The sequence below is a fragment of the Cynocephalus volans genome, chromosome 7 (assembly GCF_027409185.1).
Source record: "Cynocephalus volans isolate mCynVol1 chromosome 7, mCynVol1.pri, whole genome shotgun sequence".
NCBI classification, from domain to species: domain Eukaryota; kingdom Metazoa; phylum Chordata; class Mammalia; order Dermoptera; family Cynocephalidae; genus Cynocephalus; species Cynocephalus volans.
The window spans coordinates 133,097,556-133,111,330 of NC_084466.1; the positions used below are offsets into that span (position 1 = coordinate 133,097,556).

General features: G+C 50.1%; 1 protein-coding gene across 1 annotated transcript; it reads left to right on the forward strand.

Moving 5' to 3' along the window:
• The first annotated feature begins 3,592 nt into the window (after nt 1–3,592).
• Nucleotides 3,593–6,333, forward strand: HPS6 (HPS6 biogenesis of lysosomal organelles complex 2 subunit 3). The gene has a single exon (XM_063103161.1). The coding sequence runs from the start codon at nt 3,661–3,663 to the stop codon at nt 5,983–5,985; it is 2,325 nt and encodes a 774-aa protein (XP_062959231.1). The 5' UTR covers nt 3,593–3,660; the 3' UTR covers nt 5,986–6,333.
• The last annotated feature ends 7,442 nt before the right edge of the window (nt 6,334–13,775 follow it).

Genomic DNA, 13,775 nt, shown 5'->3' on the forward strand with positions numbered 1-13,775 from the left:
CCCTCTGTTTTAATCCTTACGCAAAAGAAGTAGCCTGAAGTAACCTAATGTTGATCAATCAGTTATTTTTCCATTGTTCTGTCTCCCTGTTCCCAACTTACAAGGAAAGTAATTTTGAAATGACCAATCCTCTTTTTGTGCTTTGTTTCTGCTTTTTTAGCCCTTTTTCTGTCTTTAAAGCCAACCTCTCTTGCTCAGCTCATTGGAACACTTATGCTATTTTACAGAATAATGTGTTGCCAGAATCTAGAATTGTAATAAAGCCAACTGAAATCTTTAACTAAACTTTCTGTAATTTTGTCCTCTGACAATTTCAATCTTGAGAGGCTTCCTGGGGAAGGTGAAGATAGAGTCTAGTGTTAGAGGAAAGGAGAAAAGAAAACGAGAGGGTATGAGGGTGAAACAATAATGCACTCTCCATACCTATGTCAGGGAAGTGAGGGCAGTACGGATTCAGACTACGGTAAATTTAGAAGGCCATATACTGAGTAGGTAAAAGTACTACTTCTGGAACACTGGGACTGTATCTCAGGTCTGCTACCTACTGGCTGTATGATTTTGGACAATTACTTGAGCTCTTTGAGCCTTAGTTTCCTCATCTGGAAAAGGGAGATAATAAAAGGCTTATGTCATATTGGTTTGGTTACCCAGCATAGAACTCTTTCCCTCTTATTCTGAGGCACTCTTCCTTTGAGTGTAGTCTAAATGGAAAACTATGCCCTGCATAACCAGTGTAAGTGAGGGCATGTGACCTGGGCTTGGCCACAAGTTGCAGCCTCTAAGGGCTTTGGCTATCAAGACATGCAAAGATGAAGAGATGATCAGAATTTATTCATAACGGGTGTTGTCCTCAGGTGCAGTGACCAAGTCATGTAGCACCAGAGACCATGGTATCTTGGATAGAAGGATCCTGCTGAAAAACAGCTGTGCTTCCTCTTTCTTGGTCTTCAGTGAGTGTCTTGGTTCCTGCTCATTTTCCAAACCTGTTCTTCCTTTCTCCTGTAAACTCTTATGAGCCCCTTGTGTTCTTCTAATTAATTTCATTTTGAAGATAGCTATGATCTATTTCCACAACTTTTAGCCAAAAGTTTCCTGAGTGATATCACACACACAAACATGTGTCCAAGTAACACTCATTCCTTCACCGAACATGTATTGAGATCTTTCTTTGGGCCAGGCTCTACTCTCTAAAACCGAGGCTAGCATACAAAGATAAAAGAATTCCTATGGCCACTAGGAGCAACTAGAAGAAGAGCAATTTGGGGCAGGAAGATGATGTTTAGTACATGTTGAGATTGAAATGTCTGTGAGATATACAGGCAGAAATATTTAGTAGACATTTGGATACTCTTTATTGGAACTCAGCAGACATATCTGGGCTGTAGTTAAATGTTTTGGAGCCAGTGGCTTAGAGGTAATGGCCCCAGCCATGAGGTGGAGAAGATGGCCTAGGAAGAGGGCCAAAAATAAGAAAAGGGCCCAGAGCGGGCTGGTTAGCTTGCTCAGTAGAGAGTAGTGCTGATGACACCAAGATCAAGGGTTTGGATCCCCCATACCAGCTAGTGGCAAAAAAAAAAAAAAAAAGACAAAGATGAAGAAGAAAGAAAAGGGCCCAAGATAGCATTGGGTGTGGAAGGAGGTGTGCCGACATTTAAAAGGATGATAAAAGACAATGAACCAATGGCAAGCAAAACTCTGAAGATTGTGCCATCTAAAAAAAGAAAAATCCTGAGGACAAGGATGCCCTGGAAACCACAGGAGGAACTTTCAATAAGGAGGCTGTCAAATGTCTCAGGAAAAAGGAAATAAAATTCTCCTTGAAGACCTCAGCAAAAGCTACTTCAGGGAAGTAGTGTTTTGAGGAATGAATGGAAGGAGAGAAAGTAGAGGTGGCAAATGTAGAGGATCTTTGCAAGAAACCCAACAACTGAGAAAGGAAAGGGAGAGAGAGTGTTAGGGATGGAGGTGGGGAGATAAGGATGAAAGAATTAATTCCAAGACAGGACAGACTGGAGGGTGTTTCTATGCTTAGAGCAAGAGGACAGAATGAGGCTGATGAAATAAATGGATGCAGGTTCTCAAGAAAGGTGAGGGCCAGGGAGGAGAGACAGGGTTCATGAAGAGGGACTGGTGGTGGAGGGCAGAAGGAATACCACTCACCTAAAGAGGCAGTCAGGGAGGGCCGGCCCATGGCTCACTCAGGAGAGTGTGGTGCTGATAACAACAAGGCCACGGGTTCGGATCTCATATAGGGATGGCCGCTTGGCTCACTGGCTGAGCGTGGTGCTAACAACACCAAACCAAGGGTTGAGATCCCCTTGCCGGTCATCTTTTAAGAAAATAAATAAATAAATAAATAAATAAATAAAAAGGCAGTCAAGGGATGGAAGGACCCCTACATATAAATTTGTAGGCGATGGGCCGAGCCCGTGGCGCACTCGGGAGAGTGCGGCACTGGGAGCGCAGCGACGCTCCCGCCGCGGGTTTGGATCCTATATAGGACTGGCCGGTGCACTCACTGGCTGTGTACCGGTCACGAAAAAGACAAAAAATAAATTAATTAATAAATAAATAATAAATTTGAAGGCGTTGTGGGAGAAATAACACACAGATTCAGTGCCTCTAAAGTATCTTTTATTTATTTATTTTTATTTCTGGCAGTTGGGATCCAAACCCTTGACCTTGGTGTTAAGTATGTTTTCTTTTCTTTTTCCTAGCAAACTGATGACTCTTTGGTTTTGGCTGATGGATTGTTAACATAGTAAAGTGATTTGGTGCACTGACTCTGGAGCCAGATTGCCTTTGGTTGAATCCGACCTCTGCCATTTAATACGTGTGATCTTGGTCTTGTTAATCTCTCTGTGCTTCATTTTCCTTATCTATAAAAGGGACTGGGGGCGGGAAGGAGGGTGCGGTGAAGGAGGGCTGTCACATAGTAAATACTATGGAAGTGTTAGCTATTGTTATTATTTTCCAGTAGATTGTCATCTCCATGAGATTGAGGTTTTCATATTTTGTTCAGGGCTGTCTACTCAGCGCCTGAAACAAAGTAGGTGCTCAATAAAAATTTCATCCTTACCAGCCAGCTGGCAAAATAATTAAATAAATAGATAGATAAAAATTTCATGAATAAATGAATGAGTTGGGGGGGGATAGAGAGAGGCTTGGAGGGAAAGAAACCTTTGGGAGAGGGACAGAAACCTTTGGGAGAGGGACGCTGGCAGTTCGGGGCTCAGCAGGGCTGGAATCACGATTCCTGAATCACACTCTGGGCCAGCCCGCGGCTTGCTAGGGCCTAAGGCAGCGGGCCTACGTCCCTGCTCCAAGAGCCCTCCTAGGTAGGGGGTGCCAGGTCCGCGGCGCTGAGACCCTTGGGTGCTGCCGACGCTCCTCCCCCGGCGAAGCTCCTCCCCCGTGGAAGCTCCTCCCCAGGTAGGCGTGTCCCGCGGGCGGGGCGTGAGAAGTGGCAATCTCTGAGGGAGCCTGGCGGGCGGGGCGGGGCGGGGCGGAGTCGACACTCCTGACCCTCCTCGGCGCACCTCATCGACGGGAGACGGAAGTCTCAGCCCCGCTCTCCCCTCCCGGCAGAGCCGCGGACCGAGCGCCGGTCCTCGCCCCACGGGGCGGCCGGGCCTGGACGTCTCCGGCGCGGGCGGCAGCATGAAGCGTGCGGGGAGTCTGCGCCTGCTCTCGGACCTGAGCAACTTCAGCGGCGCGGCCCGGCTCCGGGAGTTGCTGGCCGGGGACCGGGCCATCCGAGTCCGCTGCAGCCCGGATGGCCGCCACCTGCTACTGTTGCGACCCGCGGGGGCGCCGACCCCGCAGCTGCTGGTCGCGGGGCGTGGAGCCAGCGCGGAGCTGGAGCGTGCCTGGCCGGCTGGCCACCCCTCACCGCTAGACGCCTTCTTCCTGCCGTGGCCGGCGCGACCGGCGCTGATCCTGGTGTGGGAGAGTGGCCTAGCCGAGGTGTGGGGGGAGGGGGTGGGGCCTGGCTGGCGGCTGCTGCAGAGCACCGAGCTCTGCCCGGGCGGTGGAGCCCGCGTGGTGGCCGTGGCGGCGCCCCGAGGCCGTCTGGTGTGGTGCGAGGAGCGTCAGGCCAGCGCTGAGGGACGGCTCCAGCTGCCCGCAGCCGCCTTCAGCCACCGCGTGTGCGTCCGGACTCTGGAGCCCAGTGGGGAAGCCGGCACCAACCTGGGCTGCACACACGTCCTTCTGCACCACTGCCCCCTTTTCGGGCTGCTAGCCTCCCGCAAGGACCTTTTCCTAGTGCCCACTGCCACCACCTGGCCTGGTGTGGCCCACATTCTGCTCATCTGGAGCCCAGGCAAGGGCAAGGTGATGGTGGCTGCCCCACGTCTTGGCCTCTTCTACAGTAACAGCCTGAATCCCGGACGAGGGGACACATGGGACTTCCGGGCACTGCTCCGAAGCCTTCCTGGGATGCTGTCCCCCAGGGAGCCATTGGCTGTACATACCTGGGCCCCAACTCCCCAGGGTCTGCTGTTGCTTGACTTAAGGGGCACTGTGAGCCTCATACAGTCCCACGGTGGCACCCGGGTTGTGGGCACCCTGCAGGAGGCACCTGTAGGCCCGGGGAGGTCTGCAGCCCTGGGAACATTTCAAGGCACTCTGGCCTGTGTGCTGGGTTCCACCTTGGAATTGCTGGACATGGGCAGTGGGCAGCTGCTGGAGAGGAAGGTCTTAAGTACAGACAGAGTACATTTGCTGGAACCCCCGGCCCCTGGCATGGAAGAGGAAGAGCTGGAGACCCGAGGCGGTCTTCGTTTGCTTTCAGCCTTGGGTTTGTTTTGCGTGGGCTGGGAAGCCCCACAGAGCCTTGAGCTACCTTCAGCCAAGGACCTGGTGTTTGAGGAAGCCTGTGAGTACTACCAGCGGCGGAGCCTGAGGGGTGCCCAGCTCACCCCAGAGGAACTGAGACACAACAGCACATTCCGGGCACCTCAGGCCCTGGCCTCCATTCTCCAGGGCCACCTGCCCCCGTCTACACTGTTGACCACACTGAGGGCTGAACTTCGGGATTACCGGGGTTTAGAGCAGCTCAAGGCCCAGCTCGTGGCCGGGGATGATGAGGAGGCTGGCTGGACTGAGCTGGCAGAGCATGAAGTGGCACGCCTGCTGAAGACCGAGTTGGTGGGAGACCAGCTGGCCCAGCTCAACACTGTTTTCCACGCCCTTCCTACAGCAGCCTGGGGTGCCACTCTCAGGGCCCTGCAGCTCCAGCCAGATGGGAATGGAAAGCTGAGGTCCCAAGCTCTCCCTGATGTGTGGAAGAAGGTGCTAGGGAGTGCAACAGCTGGAAAGGAACCCCCCAACGGGATACTGCCCCCCTTCGAACTCTTGTGTCAGTGCCTCTACAGGCTGGAGCCTCGATGGCTGCCACCCTTTGTGGAGCTGGCACAACAGCAAGGTGGGCCAGGCTGGGGTGCAGGGGGCTCAGGGCTGCCCCTGTATCGCCGAGCCCTGGCAGTGCTAGGTGAGGAGGGGAACAGGCCTGAGGCACTAGAGCTAGAGCTACTCTTGGGCAGTGGGCGGCCAAAAGCCGTGCTCCAAGCTGTGGAGCAGCTGGTGCAAAAGGAGCAGTGGGAGCGGGCTGTGGAGGCCGGCCTGGCCCTCAGCCCCTCTAGCCCCCTGCTTCGAAGCGAGATCTTCAAACTGCTGCTAGCTGAGTTTGCCCGGCACCGCCAGCTTGATGCTTACCTCCCCCTCCTTTGCCGCCTGTGCCCACCAGAACTGGCTCCAGCTGAGCTCCTGCTTCTACTGCAGACATATCTCCCAGATGAGGTGGGGCCCCCCACCCCATTCCCTGAGCCTGGGGCAGAGCCCCCTCTGACTGTGGGCTTGCTCAGAACTCTGCTGGAGCAAACTGGAGCTCATGGACGGCCCTCAGGCCCAGTTCTAAGCCTATATGAGGACATCCTGTGGGATGCAGGTACTCCACCCCCCACCCCACCTCGGGACCTGTGATTGTCCTCCAGGCATCAGACCATAGAGGTCTGGGCACCATCTGGACAGGGCCTCTATGTAACTGACAAAGGAAATCGTTTCTAGGACACTGTGATCGATTGGGAAAGGGTGCCTAGGAGTTGGAGGGGCCAAGGTGGGACCTGTGTATGCAATACTCCTCTCTTCTGGAGCAATTTTTAAAATCTGTATGTGTATGTGTGTTAAATATATACAGAGTTTGTATGTTTTTGAACAGCTGAGCTAGCTGGTTAGCTCAGTTCATTACAGCGTGGTGCTGATAACATCAAGGTCCAGAATACCTTGTACTGCACGGGCACCAAAAAAAACCCCAAAAAGACAAAATAAAAGAATTAAGGAAAAGACAAAAAACTTCAAATAAAAAAATGAACAGCTGAAGGTCTCAGAAGTTGTATGTTATAGAGGGAGTGGTCAGATCTGGATCTTTTGGCTAAAATAGCACTTTCAATCATGAAAATAATTAACATTTATGAGCATTTAATATGTGCCAAGCTTTCTGCTGGTCTTGATATAATCCCTCATTTAATACTTCCCATAAGCCCATGGGGAAAGTACTAATAATAACCCCATATTACACGTAAGGAAATAGACGTTTAGAAAAATAAACAGACTTCACTGAAGTCAGTCAGCTAGAAAGTAGCAGCTCTGATTTGAACTGTGCAGCCCAGTGGTTCCTACCTGCTTGAACATGAATAGGTTCCTCATCCCTGTCTCGATGCTGTCTCCTCTAGCCTGTTGAGGAGGACTCTGAAGAGCTACACCCTTACTTTCCCCAGGACTCTTCTGCTCCCAGGTGGGAACTGTGATGGATCCTGTGCCTGTGCCTGTCTCCTCCAGGATTCCTGGAGCAGCCCCGGGGAAGATTTGCCACAGACAGGAGAGCTGCCTGCAGAGATGACTTAGTAACAATAAGTCACTGTGAGCAGAGCTACTTACAGGGTCCCACATTCCTGCTGACTCCCCAAGCCAAGAAACAAGAGCATCACAGCACAGATTTCTGCTTGTCTGGACTGATTTAACAGGACCGCTTCTGAAGAGGCCTTGGCCCTATGCCCACTTCTACCCAAGTGACCCCTGAGCCTGGTTCTGGCTTAGGGTACAATCCTGGGTGGTGCTACTCAGCATCATCCTGGGCCCCAGCTACCTCTTATCCTCAGTCTCAGGGAAGGGGCTAACATAAGGACTGCTGCTCAGCTTTGTCCTCACCTGGGACCTGCAGCTTGAATTGTGCTCAGCCTCATCCTGGGCCGAAGGTGGACTCTTAGGATCATACAGGACTAGGGACAGTTCCTCAGTCTCAGGGGAGGGGTGGTCCTCGGTCTTGTCCATGGCTGGTGTTAGCTCTTTAGCCTCATGGAGGTCCTGAGGTGGCTCATCTGCATGGCCAAGTCCTGGGATGGCAACTTGGCCTCATCCAGGGCTTGGGAGGCCCTTGTCCTGGTCTTCAAGCCAGGCTCTCTACCAACATCTGGAGTCAAGCAACTGGCCCTTAAGCTACAGCTTTCCCAGGTTAGTGACAGTTCCTTCCTCAGCCACCACCTCAGCCCCTTCCTGGTCTGGGAGGGGTTCCTCTTGATCTTGAGACTGAACCCATTATGGCTTCTCAGTGGGAAGCTGGGGATGGACAAAATCACGAAGCTACTTCCTGTTCATGATCTTGCTGAATCATGGTTGCTTCTTAGCCTGAGATTTGGCTTGGGCCTCCTTCTGTGCCTGGAGGAGAAAGAATTATACTCAGTGGGCCACTGGAGGCATAGGCATGGGCAAGGGAAGGAGGCCAGGTTTTTCCTTTGAGTTGTGTGGCTCAAGGAAGTTCCTTGGGGCCACTCACTAGTGGAGCCTCTGAAAGGAGGCCATTCAGCCAGGCAACTCTGAGAGGAGCAAATGGACTTAGTAGCTTTTACCTGCTTTTACAGGCTAGGTACTTGAATACACTAGCCCTTGCTCATCCCCCACCTCCAATGTGGAAGGTGCAAGTGATTCCAAACTGAGTCTCAGGACTTTGGAGAATAGTTTAGGTATACAGATATCATCATGTGACTAGGTTTTGGTGTAGTGTGTGAGAGGGTCTTCAGAGAGATGGCCCAGTGTGGTCTTCCTGAGCCAGAGGTCTCTGAATAGGTGGTGGAGATCCCAAGTCTGAGGTTTTTGTAAAAAGCACAGTACAAGATGTTGGGACCTGAGGAAAGGGGAGATCCAGGAGCTGAGGTTCTTGACCTTGGGTGCCTGAGAAAAGGGAGAAGTTTGGGGGATGAAGTTTTTCTGCAGTGGACAAGGTCCCTGGGCAGGAGGATTAGGAGGGTCTGAGGTCCCTGGGTAGGTGAGGGGGAGATCCTAGGCCAGTGGACAGGAGCTTTTCCATAGGTGTGCCTCACCTCTAGAGCTCTCTCAGGTTCACATGGCAGTAGCTTCCAGAAAACTTGAAGGTGAAGATAAAGCCAGTAAAGAGGAGCACAATGCAGGCAAAACCAGCATTGTGGGCAAAGGAGGAGAAGGAAAGCCTAAGGCTCCTCTACCTGTGTATGTGGCCTTGAGGGCCTAGTCTTCCCTTTTCATCTCCCTACCGCCCACCCATATTCTCAGCCTTGCCAGCCCTAGTTCTCCACCTCCTTTCCCTCACAAAGGGATCCACTGTTTGAACACAGACCACAGTCTCCATGCTGCCCTATGACCAGACCACAGAACTACAGTGACCCAACTCTTCTCCAACCTGTAAGGATTAGAGATGAGAACCTACCCCTTCCTCTACTTGTGACCTGCCAGAAATTGGACCTGGTGGCCAGAGGGGGCCAGTGTCCAAGGATCACTCTGCTCTCTTCCTGACCCTGACCTGCCTTTGGCCTACCCTGTCTGTCTGTCATTGAGAATGTTATAGTGGCTTTTTTTTTTTTTTGGTGGCTGGCCCTTTGACCTTGGTATTACAAGGGTGCACTCTAACCAACTGAGCTAACAGGCCAGCCATGGCTTTCTAATTCATATCCCTATCTCCTCAAATCTAACCTTGATTACCCAGAGTATTGTAACAAGCAAATCTGATCAAGTTCAGCACCTACTTCAATATTCAGAGTACAGGCCAAACTCCTAACAAATATCTGGCCCTGCCTTTCTTTCCAGTCTTCCCTCCAGCTACACTTCTTTTCTGTTGATTGCCTCATTATTTGTTAGTCTCTCTGATTAATATACAAGTTCCTTGAGGGCAGAGACCATGGTTATTTGTATTTTCGTATCTTCAGCATGTATCACAATGCCAGGCTCATAGTAGTTTCAATTACTGTTGTCAGTGTGGGAACTAACTGGTCCCTATAGCCTGGGGTGAGAGATTCTCTGGCTTTCTTCCCTTTTCCCATAAGCCAGACTTTTCTGTTGATTCAGACCTGAAATTGATGGAAGTAAGTCAGGTAGATCTGAGTGAAGAACCACGCCACCTGGGGCAGGGGCGGGAGGTGGGGAAGCCACTGAGCAGAGGCCATTTGGGAGTTGGGATCAGAATGGAAGGAATGGATATAACCGTTACATAAATGGGGTTGGGTGAAGGACTGGCCCTGTGATTGCCAAGCTAGAAGAGTAAGAATGGGAAAGCCCAAGTCAGTGAGGTTCCAGGGGAGAGATGGACAGTGGGGGATAGTGGGAGTTGTGGGTTGAAGTCAAAGAACTGGAATATTGATCCCCAAGTTGAAAATGGCATTTCAGGGGATGTGTCCTTAGGAATTATTCCACATTGAGAAGATGCACCAGAATTTGGTTCACAATGACCTGGATGGTCAGGAAAAAAGAGGGAGAGTAAAAGAAGGGGGAGGGGGCAGCTCTAGACTCCCAGTTCTATAGGGAGCCACCACAGGCTGGAATGCTTGGCACCCTTACTACCTTGGAAAGAAGGAAAGAAAAATCCTCAGATGGCTCCCCTAGGCCCGCCCCCCGCACCTTAACCTCTTCTTAGGCACAGGCTCCCCCTGGTGGTTACTCTTGTCACTGCCGGTTCCACCCATTACCCTCAGACATACACACACTACCCATTTCTCAACTGAGGACTGAGGAAGCCTCAGGAGGTAGTAAATCAAGGTTCTCTGAGGACAAGAAAGGAGACGGAGGAGAGGAAGTCAGGAGAGAATGGAAAGGGGAAAGGGTCCTGGACTAGCACAAGGATGGTATCACCCAAAAGAAAGGGGGCCTGAGCTGCCTGGATTCTTCCTCTCCAACATTGGAACTCTGTTCCAGCTACCAGACTGACTTCAATAATTTGGCCCAACTGGGGAGGAAGTTGAGGGCGCAGCGGAGTTTCCTGGGAGGACACAAGGAGGTCATGTTTTATATGAATTTGAAATACAGGAATAAGATCTCGGGCCTTATTCAAAAGCAATAAAGTCTCACTTTATGCACAAATATGAAATGGAGGTGAATTCCCCTGGAAAAAAAGCTTTTTGAGAATCACAATTTCAAGGTTAATGGGCTACATGAATTGTAAATTGTGCTTATACTATTATTGTATGGGTCTCCATTTCTGCTGATAAACAAAAATTCACGCGGGGAGAGAGGCTGAAGCGGGCTGTGAGGTCCAGGGTCACTCACCAGTTGTGAATAGAGTTCTTTGAGTGGTTTCTCCTCTAATTCCCAAAGAGAGGGCCTGGGCCTGGCTCCGTAGGTCTCTGCACAGGAACAAGACAGAAAAAGAACAAGAACAAAGGTAAGAAGAGACAGAATCAAAGAGATGAATAAGAAGATGGGGCTGGACCAGGAGCAGAGAAGAAAAAGGAGACAGACAGATGGGAGTGGGGAGTAGGGTCTGGGAGGGAGAGGCAGGGAAATATCCTCACTCTGGGGAGTAGAGGAGGCTCTCAGGGACGAATGCTGAGAGGATGGATGAAGGGCAGAGAGGGGGTCCCTTGGGGCTTCTCACCAGAATTATGGCCAATGCATAGAGCCAGTGGGCCAGCTGGGCTAGATATGGTTTCCCAGAAGTTTCCATTATCTAGGGAATAGAGGAAAAGGGAAGGAGCTGTGAGGGGGCTGAGGCTAAGCTTCCGGGGCCTCCCAGAGGCTCTGGAGGACCAGATTGTCCAGGTCTTTCATAGGTTTCAGGTCCTCAGGCTTTGGCAGCCATTGAGATTCCAAGGTGACATGAAGTCGTTGCAAAGTCTATTATTTTTGTTTTATTCTGGGAAAAAGTGGGCATTGCCCCCAACCCTAACAGCCCCAGGCAAGCTCTAAGAACAGCCTAGAGCCTCAGAATTGGGGAGTAGGTCTTTCCTGGAGAGGTGGATAGAGCCCTAATGCAGAGAGTGGGAAGGCTCCAGAAGGGTTCTGGGAGTCACAGCAGGGGAAGAGAAGGAAAAACTGAGGGGAGGTATTGGGTCAGGGGGACCCTGAGGAAGCCAGGCCAGGGCCAGGGCCAAGGCAGGGGAGACACTGACATGGATATCACTGAGATAGCTGTCCAAAGGGGAAATCACATGACCACTCATCACTGACTAGATTGGCTTATTGTTCTCATAGCCACTTTGGGAATAGTGGAGGACCATTATGGGGTACGGGATTTATGGGGAGCCTAGGGAGTAGGAGGGACACATCAGTAGCCACTTCCCCCTCCACCACACTATTTAGACCCTAGTCAGTTCCTCAATGAGTAGGTCTCCCCTGTAAGTGTTCGGAAAGGAAAAGACATAATGTGGCTTTTACTGGGTATAAGAGAAGGGCTGCTTTGGAAAAGGAGATGGAAATGGCTCCAGAGTATTGGCTCCAAGTGAGGCAAATTGTCTCACTTGCCTTGTGGAGGCAGCATAGAAAGGTTGGAAGTGGATAACCAAAAGGATCATCGAACCAGAGAAAGGGAGTCAGGAAGACAGAGCAGGGATACCGGTTGGATTTCCTAAATTTTTATGGCTTCTTCAATAAAGGATATGGTTTCTCCTTGTAGAATGCAGCACCTTCCCAGGAGGCCTCAGGAGATCCCTCTACTGAAACTGTGAAGGAGCATGGTTTTCTTTCTAATAGCAAGTTTAACTAGAACTGGAAGTGGGTTCTTGACTTCATGTTTGACACTTTTGTTAGCCTTGGCCATCATCCCCTGAATTATCAGCAGTGAGACCCTTAATGTGAAGGGGGCCTGTGTGCTTGGCATGAGGGAACACCAGGAAGAGAGCCTGTGTTCAATCCATTTCTTCCTCTGTGACTAATTTTTTGGAAGGTGAGCTCCAAGGGGCATGACAGTGGTGACAACTGAGCAACCATCAAGAAAACAAAAGGGGAGCAGATCTCAGTCAGTCCCAAATCTGTCCTGCTCCTCCCAGCTCTGTCAGTTTGCTAGGTTTCTTAAATTTTCACACCTGGACTGGCAGATTAGCTCACTTGGGAGAGCGTGTTGCTGGTAACACCACAGTCACAGGTTTGGGTCCCCATACCTGCCAGCCACCAAAAAAACCAAACAAACAAAACATTTTTTCACACCTTCCCTAGGCTAGCAACTTGGTAACCCAGGGTCTCTTTCCGCAAAATGATCGACTGTAAAATCCTTGAGAGAAAAGGATACCATGTAGTTGTCTTTCGGGAGATCTGAACGGGGACAGCAAAGAAGTATGGGGAGGTCTGGGATATGGTGCCCCACTTGACATCCAGTCTAGAGGGGTGAGGAGCCCCAGGGATTGAATGGGTAGACAGTAATCATGCTGAGGCTCTTGTAGCTTGTAGGAAGGAAGAAAGAGGGCATGGGAGATTTATATGGACATATATATATATATATATATATATATATATATATATATATATGGAAGTCCTTATTTATATGGAAGTCTTATAAGACTTCCAGTTCAGAAAAAGAATCCTCAGAGTGGAAAGGAAAGGAGCCCAGCTGAATGGCTAAACCTTGCAAGGAGAAAACGGGGCTCAGGGAGGTAGCCTGGATTTGCAAAAGGACCCTTCTGGGAGTTTAACCCTGATGGCTTCCCCATCTATATTAGTACACCTCCCAACCAAGGGAACAGTCCCACTTTGTTGTTGATCATGTGGGGATTATTTTCAAAAAAGTATTTAACAATAATATCAGCTCATTCACATTTGGGAGCTGAACAAAGTAAAAAGAGGGTGGGCAAAGATTAGGGCCAAGTGTCTGGCTTGCCTCACTTGCCTTGTGCAGGCAGAAACTCCCCTTGCCTCCCCCTCCACATTCTGACATGAATAGATCACCAATGTCCTCACATTTTCTATAGAGATTAGTGGTTTGGATTCTGCCAGTGCTAACCCTTCCCTGTCACCAAGATTTGTGGGCTTGTCTCATTTTGAAGACTCTTGAGGACCATGCTGGAAACCAGTCTTTTCCTACATAAAGGGGCTTCTTAAAGTACAGGCAGACTTCTCCTCTAAGACTTGAGGACTCTAAGACAGTTAGGTCTTCCACATCAAACTTCAGCATCCTTGTATGAGGGTACTTCAAAAACTTCATGGAAGGCCCGGCCCGTGGCTCGCTTGGGAGAGTGTGGTGCTGACAACACCAAGTCAAAGGTTAAGATCCCCTTACTGGTCATCATTTTTTTAAAAAAAGTTCACTGAAAGATTCATATTATCTTTCAATTCTATTCTTCCACAAAGCTTTTGAGGTACCGTCATAGCAAGTTGAGTTGTGACTCCCAAAAGATATGTCCACCCAAAACCTCAGAATGTGATCTTATTTGGGATACAGGTCCTTGCAGGTGTAATTAAGGTAAGGATCTCAAGAGGAGATCATTCTGGATTAAGACAAGCCCTAAATCCAATAATAAGTATCCTTATAAGATAAAAAAGGA

Coding starts and splice junctions, on each gene's coding strand:
- HPS6 (XM_063103161.1), top strand. CDS start 3,661: ATGAAGCGTGCGGGGAGTCTGCGCCTGCTCTCGGACCTGAGCAACTTC.